A 19,928-nucleotide genomic window follows, 5' to 3' on the forward strand; every position below is an offset into this window, starting at 1 on the left:
AGGATCCATGGGGCTTTGAATCTAATGGGTCCACAGCCATGGGCATTTCACCCCAAAACACTCCATTTCAGGGCTTTTTGCATGTTACCAGAGGTGGAAGACGTTCTAGACGTGCATGTTACCAGATGTGGAAGACGTTCTAGTGGGAGCTTTCTGCCTATTTGGGCATAGCTGGAGTAGGGTTGCCATATTCCAGTTCCACAAATCCAGGCAGGCAAATTTGCATATTATGCAAATTATTTGCATATCATTGGCATATTATGCAAATTATTTGCATATTAATATTTGGATTGTCCAGTTGTTTTGTTTTTGTGCCTAGGAATTACCACCAAAAACTGGGGAAAGATGTGAGAAATCTTTTTTAAAAAAGCAACATTTTCAGCCTTAAATGCCTAGACTCTAGTTTCCAACACTATGGAGTATTTATTGATTGATTAAGAGGATTTATATCCTGCCCTTCTGCTGTTAAAAACAGAGCTCAGCACAGCTTACAAATATAATAAAAACAATAAAAATACACAATCAATATAAAAACATAATAAAAACACAAAATAGCAACAAACATAAAGTCAGGGCAGCAGTATGGTTAACCTTTGCTGGTCATTGACCAAAATAAGCTTATTGACATTTTTTAGCATGGTTAACCATTACATATACGATATATTTCAGAGATGTGGTGGGTGGAGAAAAACAAGAAGCCAAAATGTCAGGAAAAGGAGTCTTTCACACCACATGCTCAGTTCTAAATACTGTTGCAGCAAGTTTTACAAGTTCCTCCAGTATTCCACTGGTGCAGGCACTCAGACATTCAAAGTATCTGTATGTTTCTTAGGTTTTATAAAAGCAGAGCTTTGCTTAACTCAAAATTTCTTCTCCCTTTGATCAACCACATCTACACAGGTTCTACCTCCATACTCAAAATGAAACTGGGCCTGGAAGTGTGCAACAACCCCACACATACCTTGCTAATTAGATTACCAATGCCAGGATGTCTGTCTTATTGACTACTCTCCTGCTCCCCCCCCCCCACCGGGCATCATGAAAGACCCAGTCCTGGGCTCAGAAAGAAAGTACTGATAAGCCTCTTCTTTTAATTAAAATAATAATTATAAATTCTTGCTCTTATCACTAATGGGAGTTAATTATCTTGCATATGCTGCTGTTGCTTCTATGGCTGTAACGGAGTGAGGTTAAAGATAAGTGAAATGCAAATAGGAAAAACAACAACACAAAAGGCAGTAACACTTTCCTAAATGTAATACCATACCAACCACAACAAGATTCCTATGAGTAAGGCAGAAAACTCAGCATCGCACAACCAGACAGGATTCATAACCAAAAACCCAAACTAAAAAAATCCTAGCAGTCAGTCAGCCAAGGTCACAGAAATCCCCATGCAGCACAACCTGACCTGGGGACTGCAGTTAATGCAGAATGCTGCAGCACAATTGCTGCATGAGTGAGATCCTATCAGCACATAATACCTCTGCTCTGAAATCTCCATTGGTTGCTGATTTGCTACCAGGCCAAGTTCAAGCTGTGCTTTTCAAGTTATGGGTGCCACACAGTACTTGTTCTGCTCTTGTAAGAAATCAGTCCTGTAAAGTGGCAGCACCTACACTTTGGAACTCCTTGCCTATTGACATTAGGGAGACGCCTCTTTTCAGCACCTGCTAAAATCAGTTTTCTTGAGGCAAGCCTCTCCAGGCATGTGGAAGCTATTGTGTTTTTAAATCTGTTTTTAACTCATTGTTGGTTTTATTGTTTTGAATGTTTTTAAGTATCTGTCCTTAACCCTTTTGCCAATAATTTTATTGTTTTAATTCTTTCTGTAAACCACTTTGAGATTTTTTACAAAAAAGCGGTATATAAATGTTGTAAATAAAAATACATAAATAAATGTTGGAGTCACTGTGGCCCTTGAGTCTCTTCCCACTTTTAGGAACCAAGGAATCTTCCTTATACTGATTCAGGCCATTTCGTACCATGATTTCTTAAATGCAACACCATACCAACCACAAGATTCCTATGAGTAAGGCAGAAAACTAAGCATCTCACAACCAGTCAGGATTCCTAACCAAAATCGAACTCTCTGCTCGGTGCGGGATGCAACACATGGCCTTCCAGCCTCTGTTTACTGCTTCCAGTGAAGAAGAGCCTACCCATTGCCTCCCAAGGCAGTCTGTTCTGTTAAACAGCTGTTTCTGTGAGGAACTTGCTCCTAATATTTATTCAGAATCTGCTTCCCTGCAAATGCAATTTCCATTTATTGATTGTAGTTCCAGTCTTTGGAGTAACAGAATGCTAGTCTGCTTCATCTTCTGCATGACTATCCAGGTATTTGAAGACCGCTATGAGGTGTCCCCTTAATTTTCTCTTCTCCAGGCTAAACATACCCAACAATTTGAACTGTTCTTCATAGGACTTCATAATCATAACAATTACCTTCTTCTACTTTTCACAACATGCAGTAAACAATTTAAAACCTGCTATAGACTTGCATTTTAGCCTGTTTCCTCATATTCTGGTAAATAGCAAATGAAAATATGTAGGGGTTCTGTTTACAAGAATCACACAGGAGATGGTATTGATGGCCTAGACCTGATATAAGAGTGTCCACTGAGCCTGGTCAGTTTGCAACAGTATCAAAAAGAGTAAGATACAGCACCACTATAGGTCAGGACCAAAGAGAAAAGGAAACTTCACATGTGCAGTGGATCCAGTTACCTTATTGGGGCCCAAACATATTTCAAGTCAAAAGGCTGTTTCTTGGGGACAACTAAAAACACACATATTTATAAAGCATTTAGCCTACAAGGCAAGTATAAGCACTCTTATCTTTAAATTATTAAAGGGTCAAATACAAATCAGAATATATCTCTTACTCAGAAGAGTAAATTATGTGAAGCATGATGTGAAATCATGGAACAAATATAACCAAAATTTCATGGCAAGAACGGCAGTACTAGGGGGGAAAAAACGTATAGTACTCTCCATCATCATTTATGTTAAAAATAAATGTTGGAGCACTACTTACAGTTATATGGAGTGTTGTATAGATATGTTTTTATACCAAGAGGACCAATCAGTGATGTTCCATTCATTCTTACCTACTTTACTCTACCTTTATATATTTTTCTTTCTGTTAAGCTTCTTCTTTCCTTCTTCCCTCAGACTCTTCCTAATCTGCTTCTGTTCTTGGCTTCTCCTCATGCCTTCCATAGTAATTGTCCACATCTTTATAAGGAGCCTCATCTTCCTCTTTGAGAACCATGTCCCTAGTGAAAGGTTTCTAGCCACAGTTTAGGCCTAGGCTTTCCACTACGCAGAGGTAAGTTCAATGGCTAGCTCTTGTTAAAGTAAAACTAAGGGTCAGACTAAGTGTGACAGGGACAGCTAGGAATGGTTGAGAAATTAGATTCAGTTTGCAATTAAAGCTGAATGTATCAAATTCACACTTTCCAAAACAATATGAGAACCGAAACACAACCGAAACACAGCCATTCTTTGAAATTTGCACTTATCCTCATTTTGAAATGTACTTCTCCAACCAATCCATGTTTACAAAAATGAATATATTAGTGAAAATAACATGCAAAAATGTATTGTATTAGGATAAATTGCTTGAAAAATTTGTTCAGTTTATTATTATTATTATTAATAATAATAATAATATCCCTCCCTTCCTCCCAGAAATGTACAAAAATGTGCTTATTGGGAGAAATTTACATTAAAATGGTGGAGAATTTTCATGGGATTTTTTTAAATAAAAAAATTACAAATTGCTGCATAAATGTGGAGAACTGAATTTCAGATTGGAAAAATGAGAACTGAGAGGACCGAAACTGACAGATCTTTCCTATCCATATCTGAGGTTCCCCATCCCTGCTCTAGATGTTTAAGCAGTCTATCCAATAGGTAACTCTTTAAAAGGTGCTGCAATATTGTGCAGTCACTTTCCAGAGTTTACAAGACATACACAGTCACAGTTATGACACACTAGCTGGGGTGACATCACATCTTCCCAGTGACTAAATTCTGTGGTTTGAGTGCTGGGAAAATGCTTAATATCCAGAACAGAAGGAACTACCTTCAGGAATGACATCTAGATCCTATGCACTAAGATGTACTTATTGTGCTGTAAACTGATTATTTGAAAAGTTACTAAGGATCATTTTGACAGGGGGCGTGGAACCTAGGGCAAAAGATGGCAGCTTGTACAGACCACTTGGAGTATGCCAACTGAGAGTATTGGTTTTCATAGATTCACCTAAAGCTTGCATTTCATGGCCATAATCTCACACTTCTAACAGATCCAACCCTCAAACTGGATGACAGCAATACTCGCATCTTGATCGGCTGCCTGGTGGCCATCATTTTTATCCTGGTGGCCATCATTGTAATCATCCTCTGGAGGCAATTTTGGCAGAAGATGTTGGAAAAGGTGAGCCTGCAGACAGACGTGTCTACATTACAAACCTGATATGAATCAAACAAATTGCTAAATTGCTTGCTGTAAGGCTGGAACTCAAGATGTTTTAAAATTCCCAATTGTGGAGTAAGCAGGACACATGGCGTTCTTTTCCAAGCAAGAAAGCATAGAAATGTTCAGGAAAAGTGAGCTTAGGGTCAAGATTTGAAGCAACCCATTCAGGACCGTTTCAGTAACTGGATTTCATTATCTGTCTGCTGAGAAAGCCTACATTATTAAGAGCCATCTGAATAATACATGGAAGACATGTTCATTATACACCCACGAGAGCGGCCGTATACTATAGCCAGCGTGGATTTTTCACATTCCACAATGTTAAATGGAAAATACCCCCATGCCATTCTGATGCTCCCCATAAGCTCATTTCAAAACAAAACCTTACAAAACATATAGTACTAAACTCAGAAAAGCTTGCTTAACAACCATCTAAATTTTCATGGCGATACACAAAACAGTCAGAGAGAATCAGGAGTTCAAAGTCTAAAAAGAAAGAAAAAAACCCAGAGCCCTTTTGGACTTCTTTTCTGTCAGAGTTCTCATAATCTGTTGAAATTCATTAAAAATCAACCATGTTCACAGAGTACCTGTAATCCTATTACTGACCTTGCCCCATACTCTGACCATCTTCTGCCGTTTAAAAGTTAAAAAAAATGTCTGGCTGATTTTTAATTAATTTAAGAAATTTTGCATTGAACTGAATGATAGTGTTGGGCATGCTCCATAAGAACCATCTGTCAGCGTTCTAAAAGCCAGACTCACAGTTTGGCTAATCGGGGGGCCACACCCACACCAGACTTTGATTTCACTTTAGACAGTCATGGCTTCCCCCAGAGAATCCTGGAAAGTGCAGTTTGTGAAGGGTGCTGAGAGGAGACTCCTATTCGCCTGACAGAGCTCTGGTGGCCAGACTGGTTTGACAGTCAGCTGCTCTGATTGAAGCTCTGTGAGGAGAACAGGGCATCTCCTAGCAACTCTCAGCACCCTTCACTAACTACACTTCCCAGGATTCTTTGAGAGAAGCCATGACTATTCAAAGTGAAATAAAGGTCTGGTGTGGATGTGGCCAGGGACAGCTTTGGTTTAAATTTGGGTGGGATTTGCTATAGAATAAAAAGGTGGGGGAAACCCTGAAAAGCAATGATACTGTTCACAATGTTTTCCTTTTGGAAAGGAAAGGGGCTTCCCCTCTGCCCAGTGCCCACACACCCAATCTCCTCCCCTCCCCTTCCTCCTCCCCTCCCTGCCCCTCCTCCGGGTCAGTGTTGGACTACGAGTCACTGCCTCTCAGTCTCAGAGGAAGGCAATGGTAAAACCACCTCTGAATACCGTTTACCATGAAAACCCTATTCATAGGCTCACCATAAGTCAGGATTGACTTGAAGGCAGTCCATTTCCATTTTCAAACATAATTGCACAGAAATAAATCCCATTGAACTCAAAAAGTATGCAAATGATCAAACCCACCCTCCCTTCTCCCTCCTATCCCCTCCTGTCTTGCCCCTTCCCTCCCCCTTCCTTTGCCCCTCCTCCCCCTCCCCTTCCAATCCCCTCCTTCCCCTTCCTACCCCTTCCCTTCCTCCTCCCCATGGTCAGTTTTACCTATCTTAAGCATGATTGCATGGGATTAAATACCATTGAACTCTATAAGCATGCAAATGATCAAACCTGCTCTCCCCTCCCCCTTCCTCTGCCCTCCTCCAATCTGCTCCTTCCCCTTCCCCCCCTCCTCCCCCATGGTCAGTTTTACCTATCCTAACCATGACTGCATAGGAGTAAATCCCACTGAACTCAATAAGCATGCAAATGATCAGACCTGCCTTTCCCCTCTCCCTTCCTTCCTCCTCCCCTGCCCACTCCAGCCCTCCCTCCCTTCCCCCCTGGTCAGTCTTACCTATCCTAAGTATGGTTGCAGGGGAGTAAATCCCACTTAACTCAAAAAGCATGCAAATGATCAACCCATTCCCAGCAAACTCGCACAGGATCCCATTTCTTACCTCCCAGATTAAAAAGCAGAGAAATTCACTAATAGGCAAAAAACCTTGTGGTTTAAGAACGTACCTATAGCCAACAGATATCTCTATCAAACTTTAAAAAGCCGGAATATTGGGCAGATGTAGTGAATGCACCAGGGGAGCAGGAGACCTGACCTCCTCTCTGAGATATTGTACTGCCCTACAAATTTGTCAAAATGCAAACACAATTTGGGTTGGTCTTTCACAGTCCAATCCACTTCCTGTGTAACTTGGAAGAATTTGGTAACGTGCCCTTTTATATATTTTAATATATTTAATGGATTTCACCATTCTGTTCCTTTATACTTCCTCTGTTTCCCTTTGCCCTGCCTTCTATTCATTCTGAATTCTAGTTTAACTAATAATTTCTAAAATTAATTCTGGAATTGGAACATGGATAGTTTGCTAAAACTTTCTGTTCCTTCTATTTGTTTTCAGCTTTCCTCCCCTTCTGTCACCAATGTGCATGTAAGCATTGTTAAAATGCTGCAAAAAAGTGTACTGTATTGCATCAGGATTCTTTTCCTATGGTGTGTCACTGATGCACACATGCACTCCTGTACACACACAAAACACACAAAAGAATATAAATCTAATTAATAAATACAATAAATAAGAATTTTGATACCACTATATATACCATCACATTGTTTACTTTTCCCCTCTGGTGTTTTATCCGTCTGCGTTAGTGTACATGTGCATTGGTAAAAGACCACACAGAAACAACCTTGAGACAATCATGTAAACAATCACATCAAGATTGCTTTTTGTGGTGCTTTATCCATGCACACATGCATGTTGGAAATGTAGAGAGGCGGTGAAAGCACCAATATGTTGAAAGAGCTGGAAGGTGTGGCAGGCTGCACATACCCAGTGCTCTGCACAAAATTTAGAGGGGGTGGGAAAACAAAATGATTCAGAATGCCAATGCATTAGCTCCACTTTAGAAACAAGATCAGATATTCCAGGATCTGGGCTGAAATTCAGATGAGGAGAATCCTAGAAGCATCGCTAATAAGCACCATTCGGTGCTTTCTTGGTATAACAGACCTTTATGCTATTCTTGAATACATTTTCTGGAACTCATTGTGATCATGTGGGTAGACATTTGTATTCTACTATACTATTAGGTCTACCTTTTCCTCTCTTTTGTCTTTTTTTTAGTTCTGCACTTAACTTAATAGCATGTAAGCTTATAGAGTGACCCAATAAACAGCTCTGTATAATTTAAAAGCTTGCATGCTCTTGCAACAATTAACATCATTTGAACAGACATATTGCCTTATTTTACCTTCTGTATCAGTTCATAAAGATACCCTCTCCCTGTTTTGCCTATTCTATAGTGAAGAAGAAACCTTAACTTGCTTTCTCTTGCCTTCCAGGCCTCTCGCCGGATGCTGGATGATGAAATGACTGTAAGCCTCTCACTGCCCAGTGAGTCCAGCATGTTCAACCACAACCGCTCCACATCATCCAGTGAACGAGAATCCAACTCCACGTATGATCGCATATTTCCCTTGGCTGCAGACTACCAGGAGCCTTCTCGACTCATACGCAAGTTGCCTGAATTCACCCCAGTGGAGGATGAGGCAGGTCAGAGCAGCCAGGTTTTGCAAAGGCACTCTGTTGATCTCATTTCCACATTTGTTCTATTGCCCTGGGGTATAAACCTCTGTCCTAACATTCAACACTCAAGGGGTGAAGGAGATAGAATTATTTAGGTATTTTTATACTATCTTTCAGGCCCCAAAAGGCTGTTCTAAGGCAGTTCACAATTAAAAGTTTGAAAGCAATTTAAGGCATCAAACAGTAGCCATTCCACATAATATATAGATAAAAGAGTGTCTGTTAAAATCAGCAGGCTGGTTCAGTTAAAATAGATTGCAATGAGCCAATGACCTATAGTAATAGCCGAAGCTTGTAGCCTTCATGCAGACTTCAGGGTACATTTGGATCCCAGCTGCACGGTTTATTGTGTAATTTACACATAAGTAGACCTACAGGAATGCCCTTCTAGGACATTGTAACAAATTTTAACCTGTATGAGGTCCCCAGATTTCAGCCAGGTACCACTTACCATTTTCCTTCTGAAAAGAAAAAAAGGGGTTCAAATATGCCCCAGCAAAAAGCAAATTGGGGTGTTGGCTCAATATGTATGGGGAAGGGGCCAGCTCAGAAAAAGTCTACCTCCTTTGGGGTTCAAGATGCTTTGGTATTGTCAAGTACACTTGTGCTGACAACACAGTAAAAAAATGTCTCCGGGGGCAAAGTTACTGCATACTTCCATTGAAAATCTTATTTCTCATACCCCAAAGATGACCAGTGAGACATGGGCCTGTAAACTGGCTCATGTGGCTAGAATGCTGGACATAGTTCATTAGATGATAACCTTGAACAAGTAGGTAACTATCTCTCAGCCTAGCCTCCCTAAAAGTGTTGTGAAGAGGACAAAATGATATCTTTTGTATGCTGCCCTGAGCACAAATTGATCACAAATCATTTTGATGATTAAAAAAACCCAAATAGCAGTGTTTCTTTATGGAAGCCTGGTGTGGAATACACAGTTTTATAGAGATTTTGTGTGTGTCCTGTAGATGAATCATAGAATATAGAGTTGGAAGGGGCCTACAAGGCCAATGAGTCCAACCTTCTGCTCAGTGCTGTGGCTGTCCAGCTGCCTCTTGAATGCCTCCAGTGTTGGAGACATATAGGGTAAGACGGTCCTGCAAATAAACTGGTCCCAAGTTGTGAAAGGCTTTATATACCAAAAGTAACACCTTGAGCTGGGCCCAGCAACAAATCAGCAACCACTGCAGATCCCTGAGCAGAAGTGTTATATGCTAATAGGGTCTCACTCCTGTCAGCAATATGGCTGCAGGATTCTGCACCAATTGCAGTCTCCACATCAAGTGCAAGGGAAGCCTTGCAGAGAGTGCCTTGCAGTAATCCAGTCTTGCAGTCACCAATGCCTGAACTACTATGATCAGGCTGTCTTAGTCCAGGTCATAGTTGTCGTACTAGGCACAGTTGATAATAGGTACGTCTAGCCACTGAGACCACCTGGGCCCCAACGACTGAGCTGGATCCAGAAGCACCCCCAGACTGTGTACCTACTCCTTCAGAGGACAGGCAGTTAACTAATTTCTTGGATATGGGAACAACTCACCTGCAGCGCCTTTGTCTTGCCAGGATTCAAGCTCAGCTTATTTGCCCTCATCCATCCCACCACAGTGTCCAGGTCCAGGGCCCACACAGCCTCGCCTGATTCAGATGCCATGGAGAAATAGAGCTGAGTATCATCAATATGCTGAGCTGAGAAATAGAGCTGTGTCATCAGCATACTGATGACACTTTGCCCCCAAACTCGTAGTGACTGCTCCCAGCGGCTTCATATAGATATTAAACAGTGTTGGGGATAAGATGGTACCCTGCACCATCCCACAGCACAACTGCCAGGGCGCCAAAAGACAATCACCCAATGCTACTCTCTGGACTCAGTCCTGTAGGCAGGGCTGGAACCACCATAACGTGGTGCCCCCAGTTCCCATTCCACAGAGCCAGTCCAGGAAGATACTGTGGTCAATTATATCAGAGTTGCTGAGAGACCAAGAAGCAGGAGCAAGGTCACACACCCCGTCCCCCTCTCTGTAAAAGTTACCTGATAAGACTTGCATATGCTGAGATTTAGCAACAGATATTATAGCCACTCTCGGGTCTGAGATACCAAAATTTATTTTGTAATGTATTTTTTGTTTTTTTCACCATCTAGACTCTAGGTATTTTGCCTCCCCTACCCCCTCCTCAGCCCTGATTGCTAGGCAACCAAGGGGGGGGCAGTTGTCCACACCAACTGTGCTCCTCCTCCAGTCTGGGAAAGGCAGCTTCTCAAGATGGCAGAGGTTCCTGCCAGCCATAGAAGCTGGTGCTGGGCAAAGAAAGAATGTGTGCATGGCTGAAACACTTTAGAGTTCCTTGTTGGCTTAGATCAAGTCTGTATCTTGGGAAAATAACTGAGATAACAGGACTAAGATAATAAGCTCTGAGAACAACAGAGCAAACCAAGCCTTAAAGGCCAAAAGCAACAGGATTTGGGGGCGGGGGGAAGCCAGATTTTTTAATTCATGGATATCTGCCCCTTTCATGTCTAAAACACGTGGGGTCTATTTTTCATAAAGAAAGTTGCATGTGGGTGAAAGGAGCTGAATCCTCCCTCTCACGTGCATTGCCTCCCTGTGCTCTGCTGCTTTATGTAGCTTTAATAAATTAAGATGATGATGATGATCATCATCTCCAGCTGGACACATTTCTGGCATCTAAGCTGGGCTGGGGAGAAAAGTGACTGAGGGAATGAAGGATAGGGCGATATGATGGGGAGGATTCAGCTCTGTTTAGCTGTGTACACCTTTTTGGTATAAGCAGTCAACACACACACACTCATTTAGATGTGAACAACATATGAACAAATTATCACAACTAAATTAGCTCAGGGGCCCGTTCCAGGGGTAAAGTGTCCTCTGGTGTGCTCCCTCCTTTGTCAATGAGCCCCTGTGGGCTTACTTGGCTGTGGTGGCAGTGCTCCAAGCAGTGCTAGGTCTAGCCACCCTTTAATTTCCACAATGCCCCAGAGTGATACTAAGTCAGGGTGATTGTGGGAAATTAAAACTGAAGGCATCCAGCCACCTGGTGCTGCTTGGAGTGTCAAGCCAGAAAACCAAATTTAGGGGACGGCAGACATCAGCAGTGGGCCTGTCTGCATGTTAAGGCCCTGGCATCTGCCCAAGGATGCCAGGTCCTCATGACAGTTCTGCTTGGTGGTAATAGACTAATATCTATGGGACAGAAGTGGGAGTGTAAGTAGAATAGGGTTGCCACGTCAGAGGTATCCCAAACCCTGAGATTTCAAGGGCGGGCCCTAGTGATGTCATTAAACATTAAACTTCAACCACAGTTGCTTGGAGCATACCACTCAAACAAAAAAAATTATCTGATTGGAAATTAAGATCGAAATCTTAGCTAAATAAGGATTTAAATTTAATCTAGCCTACTTGCTTCTGGCAAGAAGGGTTTAAGTGCCCTCAGGCCAGCTCATGCACCAGAAGGCCATTGTAGGAAGAAAGGAGCCTAGTGTTGTGGAGATGTTAGATGGGAGCATTCGGGAGTAAAGATGGATGCCCCTGAATGTTGCAATTCTGAACACACATACTAAGGGTCTAAGCCCCATAGAACTCAACAGGACTTACGTCTGAGTATGTATTGTTAGGATTGTGCTGTTGGTAAGGCATGACTAGGGATCCTCTGCAAAGATATCCATACCAAAGCATGGGTGGCAATCCCCTGCCTAGAATGTCCTACCTGCCTTTTAATGTTTGTGCTCCAAACTTCTTTACAGACTTGCCCCTTCACTGCAGAGAGAGGTTTGAGAAATGAGTAAGAATTAAGAAGATTCTGTACTCTTTCCTGTCTACTCTGTGGGCTGCTATAAACTCATTTTGACAGCCAACACAATTTTAGTGAGTAATAATTGACAGAGAGAAAACACACATAGTTTTGTCTACCTTCACAGGCAGTAGACTGGGAACAACAGCAACTGAAGCCACACTTCCCAGTATGTGAATTCTCTCTTACCACTGTTGGGCAAGAAACATGCAAATAACAGGGTGCATCAGTAGCGTACCTAGCGTATTTGACACCCGGAGCAGATCATTTTTTAACATCCCCCTCCTCTATATGACAAAATTATTTTCAGTAATAATCATGAAATGAAACGAATAATAATAATGGCCAGAAAAGAAACGCAGATAGTGAAAATTTTCTTTTACTGAACTTCGTATATATAATCATGCCAGTAAAAAAAATAAAAAAAATTGTTCTCAGAACTTGAAATGGGGTTTAGGTATTGCCTGGAGGGGATGAACAAATCTTGTCAATCACAGCCCTGACATTGGCTAAAGACCTGAAAGGAGAGGGATTAGGGCAGGTGGTACAAACAGAAGTTTTGGATGGGAGGTGGCTGACATTTTGGTTTATATCTTTTGAACCAGGCTACCTAGAAACTTGATTTTTTTTAACATGAAATCTAAGAGTTCAGAGATTAAAAGTGACACACTCGGAGACCTGGAGAGGACCCAAAAAAACTGGAGTCTTCGGGCAAAAACCGGACACCTGGAAACCCTAAAGTAGGATGTGTATGTGCGCATCTGCACTATAGGTTCTAGAAAGTTTGACTGTAAATAATAATAATAATTTAATTTGTGGGTCGCCTATCTGGCCAATGGCCACTCTAGGTGACGTACAATTTAACAACAATACATTACATCATAATAAAATACATCATAAAATACAATATAACAATAAAACAATAAAACAATTCCAGTACAGAGTAGTAGGCTATTCATCGTAAAAATTTAACCCTCCCCGGAAGACCCAAAGGCCTGTCTGAAGAGCCAGGTCTTCAAAGCTTGGCGGAATACATTCAGGGAAGGGGCATGCCGAAGGTCATATGGGAGGGAGTTCCAGAGAGTGGGGGCCGCCACTGAAAATGCCCTCTCTCTTGTCCCCGCCAACCTAGCTGTTTTAGTTGGCGGGATTGAGAGAAGGTCCTGTGTGGCTGATCTTGTTGGGCGGCATGGTTGGTGGCGCTGGAGGCGCTCCATCAGATAAACTGGGCCGAGACCGTATAGGGATTTAGAGGTTAATACCAACACCTTGAATTGGGCCCGGAAAATAACTGGAAGCCAGTGTAGGTCGAACAACACTGGAGTGATGTGTTCCCGGCGGCGACAGTTTGTAAGTAGTCGAGCCGCAGCATTTTGTATAAGTTGTAATTTCCGGACCGTTTTCAAGGCTAACCCCACGTAGAGCGCATTACAGTAATCCAAACGAGAGGTGACCAGGGCATGTACCACCAGTGGGAGCTGATGAGCAGGAAGGTAGGGCTGCAGTCTACGAATGAGGTGTAATTGATACCAAGCTGCCCGGCTCACTGCCGAAATCTGAGCCTCCATGGACAGCTTGGAATCAAGAACAACCCCAAGGCTGCGGACCTGGTCCTTCAGGGGCAATTTCACCTCATCGAACACCAGGTCAACATCTCCCAACCTTCCCTTGTCTCCCACGAGTAGCACCTCAGTCTTATCAGGATTCAACTTCAGCCTGTTCCTTCCCATCCATCCACTCATGGATTCCAGGCACTGGTAAAGAGATTTAAACCTCTACAACAGGAGTGGCTAACCTTTTTTTAACCAAGGGTCACAGTAATCCTTGGACAACCATCCTGGAGCAATATGCAGCAGTAGGTGTGGCCACCTTACACTCTCCCACTATAAAATTGCAGACACATACAGGCACTCAGCCCCCTCCTCATCTATCCCTGCAAATCAGCTGTGAAGGGGAGGGGTTATTGCCCCCTCCCTACTAGAGATGGGGGAGACATTTGATTTAGTTCATATTTAAAGCCAAATCTATCACATTTGCACTTTCCGAAACAATATGAGAATTGAAACACAGCCATCTGTCAAAACCCACACTTTCTGAATTTTGCAATGCAGTCCTCCAACCAGTGTTTTAAAAAATGTATATATTAGAGGGAAATGTGCATAAAAATGAATATATCTGTGAAAATTGCACAAAAATGCATCCTGTTAGGAGAAATTACTTGCAAAAATATTATAGTAGACAAAACTGCATATAAAATGTGTTACAAGAAATTGGCACTAAAATGCTGAAGAATTTTCATAGTTTTTTTAAAAAAAATCTCTGATTGCTGCAGAAATGTGGAGAAAGAATGGAAAAATCTGAGGAAGCTTAGCAGTCATGGAATAAGAGGAGAGGTCCTCTTGTGGATAAGAAATTGGTTAAGAAGCAGAAAGCAGAGAGTAGGAATAAACGGACAGTTCTCCCAATGGAGGGCTGTAGAAAGTGGAGTCCCTCAAGGATCGGTATTGGGACCTGTACTTTTCAACTTGTTCATTAATGACCTAGAATTAGGAGTGAGCAGTGAAGTGGCCAAGTTTGCTGACGACACTAAATTGTTCAGGGTTGTTAAAACAAAAAGGGATTGCGAAGAGCTCCAAAAAGACCTCTCCAAACTGAGTGAATGGGCAGAAAAATGGCAAATGCAATTCAATATAAACAAGTGTAAAATTATGCATATTGGAGCAAAAAATCTTAATTTCACATATACACTCATGGGGTCTGAACTGGCGGTGACCGACCAGGAGAGAGACCTCGGGGTTGTAGTGGACAGCACGATGAAAATGTCGACCCAGTGTGCGGCAGCTGTGAAAAAGGCAAATTCCATGCTAGCGATAATTAGGAAAGGTATTGAAAATAAAACAGCCGATATCATCATGCCATTGTATAAATCTATGGTGCAGCCGCATTTGGAATACTGTGTACAGTTCTGGTCGCCTCATCTCAAAAAGGATATTCTAGAGTTGGAAAAGGTTCAGAAGAGGGCAACCAGAATGATCAAGGGGATGGAGCGACTCCCTTACGAGGAAAGGTTGCAGCATTTGGGGCTTTTTAGTTTAGAGAAAAGGCGGGTCAGAGGAGACATGATAGAAGTGTATAAAATTATGCATGGCATTGAGAAAGTGGATAGAGAAAAGTTCTTCTCCCTCTCTCATAATACTAGAACTCGTGGACATTGAAAGAAGCTGAATGTTGGAAGATTCAGGACAGACAAAAGGAAGTACTTCTTTACTCAGTGCATAGTTAAACTATGGAATTTGCTCCCACAAGATGCAGTAATGGCCACCAGCTTGGATGGCTTTAAAAGAAGATTAGACAAATTCATGGAGGACAGGGCTATCAATGGCTACTAGCCGTGATGGCTGTGCTCTGCCACCCTAGTCAGAGGCAGCATGCTTCTGAAAACCAGTTGCCAGAAGCCTCAGGAGGGGAGAGTGTTCTTGCACTTGGGTCCTGCTTGCGGGCTTCCCCCAGGCACCTGGTTGGCCACTGTGAGAACAGGATGCTGGACTAGATGGGCCACTGGCCTGATCCAGCAGGCTCTTCTTATGTTCTTAAAAATGAGATACTGAGATAGCCAAACTTGACTTATCCTTTCATCCCTACTCTCCACTCATCAATCATTTTGATCAATAGAGAGGGATAAGGTTCAATCTCTCCACTCTCTCCAGCACTTTTTACTTTTACTTTTTTTTGCCACTGCTACCAAAGTTGGGGTATGCATGGGGGGGAGGGGGATTTGTTTGGGGGAGTCTGATCCAGCCCTTGGGCTAGGGGTCAGCCACCCCTCCTCTAAACAATTTTGACACAGTGCATTTCTTTTATAATGACTATAGTTATAGCAAACAACCACACACACAAAAAAAGTACTTAGACAGAGTCCTTTAAAACTTATAGCAAAAGAGGGGATGACTTGTCAAGGATCATCTAGTAAGATCAGGGTTGAGAAAAACCTTGATCAGAAGACTGTGTTGAGCACATAATTTATTTCCATGAGAATAAAGTATTTTAGTTTTGGTTTTCAACAAACAAATTTCTAGTCCTTATGATTGCAAATATATGTTTGAAAGTTTGTGAGCAATGTTTGGTAAATCTCTGCAGCCAATGGGTGGTGATTTTTAGCATTTTTGGTAGCAGTATATATATATATACCACATTTTCCAACCTCCCAGAGTTGTTTACAAAATTTTGAAACAATACAACCGAAGAAGACCATTAATAGAAGAGCCTTTAAAAAACAAGATAAGCCCATTTAGTCAAAATAAGCATCATACAAATGTTAAGCAGATAAAAAGGTCTCAGTCTGACACTAAAATATAACTTGATGGCACCAGGTGATCTTCTTTGGTGAACAAGCTCTAAAGATAAAGTGCCAAAATGGAAAAGGCCCAGTCTTGGTTTACCACCCCCAATTCAGCTCAGGGACTTGCAGAAAACAGAGATCTTAATACCTGATCAGGTTCATGTGGAAAGAGGCAGTCCTTGAGGTATCTCAATACTAAGCCATTTAGGGTTTTGAACGTTAAAAGGTATGGCTGATTAAGTTGCCCAGTGTATGGGAGGCAAGTGCCCCCACATAATTCCTTTTTCCTTCCTATAAATAACAGAAGCAGAATAAATGGTATAAAATCAGAAAAAATATTTATACTATGCATAATTTATACAAGTCACAACATTCAACATTTCTTGATTCAAGTCTTCCAAATGGTCACAAAATGCTGCTCCTGGCTGTTACCTAGTATGCTTAGTACTTGACTTGACTGGATGCTTGCTCTTCTTTGTAACATGTAGGATCCCTGTAGTACTTTTTGCAGCCCCTTTCCCTCCTGCAGCCCAGGCAGCACCTCTCCAAAGTTAGTATCCTACTCATTTCTACTCAGAATTAAGTCCCACAGAGTTGAGTGGGGCTTACTCCCAGGTACTGGAGTACAGGATTGCACCAAGTCTATTTGGCTGAGGTCCTCTTCTCCCTTTTCTTTTCTTCCCAGGCTGCAGTGGATCTACCAAACCAGCCCAGCTAAGTGGAGCCGAAGGGGTCCCCCATTATGCGGAGGCGGACATTGTCAACCTGCAGGGGGTGACAGGCAGCAACACCTATTCTGTCCCTGCAGTTACCATGGACTTGCTGTCTGGCAAAGATGTGGCTGTGTCTGAGTTTCCTAGGAAGCTGCTGACTTTCAAGGAGAAGCTGGGAGAAGGCCAGTTTGGAGAGGTGAGAATTTATTGTTTGTTCCTTATCATATGTGTACCTTCCAGCAAGACTTACAGAAAGGATTGCTATGGCAGGAAGGGTGAAGGGTGCTGAGAGGAGACTCCTATTCCCCTGACAGAACTCCAGTGGCCAGACTGGTTTAACAGCTGCTCCGATTGAAGCTCTGTGAGGAGAACAGGGCATCTCCTAGCAACTCTCAGGACCCTTCACTAACTACACTTCCCAGGATTCTTTGGGAGAAGCCATGATTGTCTAAAGTGAAATAAAGGCCTGGTGTGGATGTGGCCAGGAACAGCTTTGGTTTAAATTTGGATGGGAGGCTACATGTGCCTGCTGTAGAATAAAAAGGTGAGGGATATGCTGAAAAACAATGATACTGTTCACAATGTATAACGCAGATTCCTTGGTTCCTAAAAGTGGGAAGAGACTCAAGGGCCACAGTGACTCCAACATTTATTTATGTATTTTTATTTACAACATTTATATACCGCTTTATTGTAAAAAATCTCAAAGTGGTTTACAGAAAGAATTAAAACAATAAAATTATTGGCAAAAGGGTTAAGGACAGATACTTAAAAACATTCAAAATAATAAAACCAACAATGAGTTAAAAACAGATTTAAAAACACAATAGCTTCCACATGCCTGGAGAGGCTTGCCTCAAGAAAACTGATTTTAGCAGGTGCTGAAAAGAGACATCTGCCTAATGTCAATAGGAAGGAGTTCCAAAGCGTAGGTGCTGCCACTTTACAGGACTGATTTCTTACAAGAGCAGAACAAGTACTGTGTGGCACCCATAACTTGAAAGGCACAGCTTGAACTTGGCCAGGTAGCAAATCAGCAACCAATGGAGATTTCAGAGCAGAGGTATTATGTGCTGATAGGATCTCACTCATGCAGCAATTGTGCTGCAGCATTCTGCATTAACTGCAGTCCCCAGGTCAGGTTGTGCTGCATGGGGATTTCTGTGGCCTTGGCTGACTGGCTGCTAGGATTTTTTTAGTTTGGGTTTTTGGTTATGAATCCTGTCTGGTTGTGCGATGCTGAGTTTTCTGCCTTACTCATAGGAATCTTGTTGTGGTTGGTATGGTATTACATTTAGGAAAGTGTTACTGCCTTTTGTGTTGTTTTTTTCCTATTTGCATTTCACTTATCTTTAACCTCACTCAGTTACAGCCATAGAAGCAACAGCAGCATATGCAAGATAATTAACTCCCATTAGTGATAAGAGCAAGAATTTACAATTATTATTTTAATTAAAACAGGAGGCTTATCAGTACTTTGAAGAGGACCAGATATTTATTTTCTTTCTGAGCCCAGGACTGGGTCTTTCATGATGCCCGGGGGGGGGGCGGGGAGCAGAAGAGTAGTCGATAAGACAGACATCCTGGCATTGGTAATCTAATTAGCAAGGTATGTGTGGGGTTGTTGCACACTTCCAGGCCCAGTTTCATTTTGAGTATGGAGGTAGAACCTGTGTAGATGTGGTTGATCAAAGGGAGAAGAAATTTTGAGTTAAGCAAAGCTCTGCTTTTATAAAACCTAAGAAACATACAGATACTTTGAATGTCTGAGCGCCTGCACCAGTGCACTGGAGGAACCTGTAAAACTTGCTGCAACAGTATTTAGAACTGAGCATGTGGTGTGAAATACTCCTTTTCCTAACATTTTGGCTTCTTGTTTTTCTCCACCCACCACATCTCTGAAATATATCGTATATGTAATGGTTAAGCGTACTGCTGCCCTGACTTACTTTATGTTTGTTGCTATATTGTGTTTTCATTATGTTTTTATATTGATTGTGTATTTTTATTGTTTTTATTATATTTGTAAGCTGTGCTGAGCTCTGTTTTTAACAGCAGAAGGGCAGGATATAAATCTTCTTAATCAATCAATCAGTATTCCATAGTGTTGGAAACTAGAGTCTAGGCATTTAGGGCTGAAAATGTTGCTTTAAAAAAAAAGATTTCTCACATCTTTCCCCAGTTTTTGGTGGTAATTCCTAGGCACAAAAACAAATCAACTGGACAATCCAAATATTAATATGCAAATGATTTGCATAATATGCACAATATTCAAATTAGTCTGCCCGGATTTGTGGGACTGGAATATGGCAACCCTAATCCCACTGAACTCAACAAGTACGCAAATGATCAAACCTGCCCTCCCCTCCTTCTCCCTCCCATCACCCCTTTTGCCCCTTCCCTCCTCCTCTCTTCCCTCTCTCCCCCTCCCCCTCCTCTTCCCCATGATCAGTTTTACTTATCCTAACCATGATTTCACAGGAGTAAATTCCATTGAACTCAGTAAGCATGCAAATGATCAGACTTGCCTTTCCCCTCCTTCCCTTCTTCTGTCCCTTCTACCTCACCTCCCCTCTTCCTTCCTCCTCCCCTGCCCACTATCTGAACTATATCAACTGTCTTAATATTGTTGCTTCTTCCCTGCTAAAACAAGATCAGCACAGCACATGTCTGGTTTCTGTTATTTAGGCTGATGGCAGGTGTTCCCACCACTCACCATATGCTCAGAGGAACATGGAAGTAGATTTTACACAGGAAGTAGATTGAACTATGAAAGACCAACCCAAATTGTGTTTGCATTTTGACAAATTTGTAGAGCAGTACAATATCTCAGAGAGGAGGTCAGGTCTCCTGCTCCCCTGGTGCATTCACTATAGCTGCCCAATTTCCCTGCTTTTTAAAATTTGATAGAGATATCTGTTGGCTATAGGTACGTT

The 19,928-nt window shown here is 42.0% G+C and overlaps 1 protein-coding gene across 2 annotated transcripts in view; it reads left to right on the forward strand.

Annotated features, from left to right (window-relative positions):
* The window catches only part of DDR2 (discoidin domain receptor tyrosine kinase 2), a 109,453-nt gene that overhangs the window by 75,975 nt on the left and 13,550 nt on the right, over positions 1-19,928 (forward strand). For both annotated transcript variants that reach the window (XM_061584042.1, XM_061584033.1), the window contains exons 10-12: positions 4,314-4,444; positions 7,887-8,097; positions 16,965-17,188. In XM_061584042.1, the coding sequence (XP_061440026.1) occupies positions 4,314-4,444; positions 7,887-8,097; positions 16,965-17,188 (566 nt within the window). The remainder of the gene's footprint in view (positions 1-4,313; positions 4,445-7,886; positions 8,098-16,964; positions 17,189-19,928) is intronic.

The sequence above is a fragment of the Rhineura floridana genome, chromosome 1 (genome assembly GCF_030035675.1).
Source record: "Rhineura floridana isolate rRhiFlo1 chromosome 1, rRhiFlo1.hap2, whole genome shotgun sequence".
Taxonomy (NCBI): domain Eukaryota; kingdom Metazoa; phylum Chordata; class Lepidosauria; order Squamata; family Rhineuridae; genus Rhineura; species Rhineura floridana.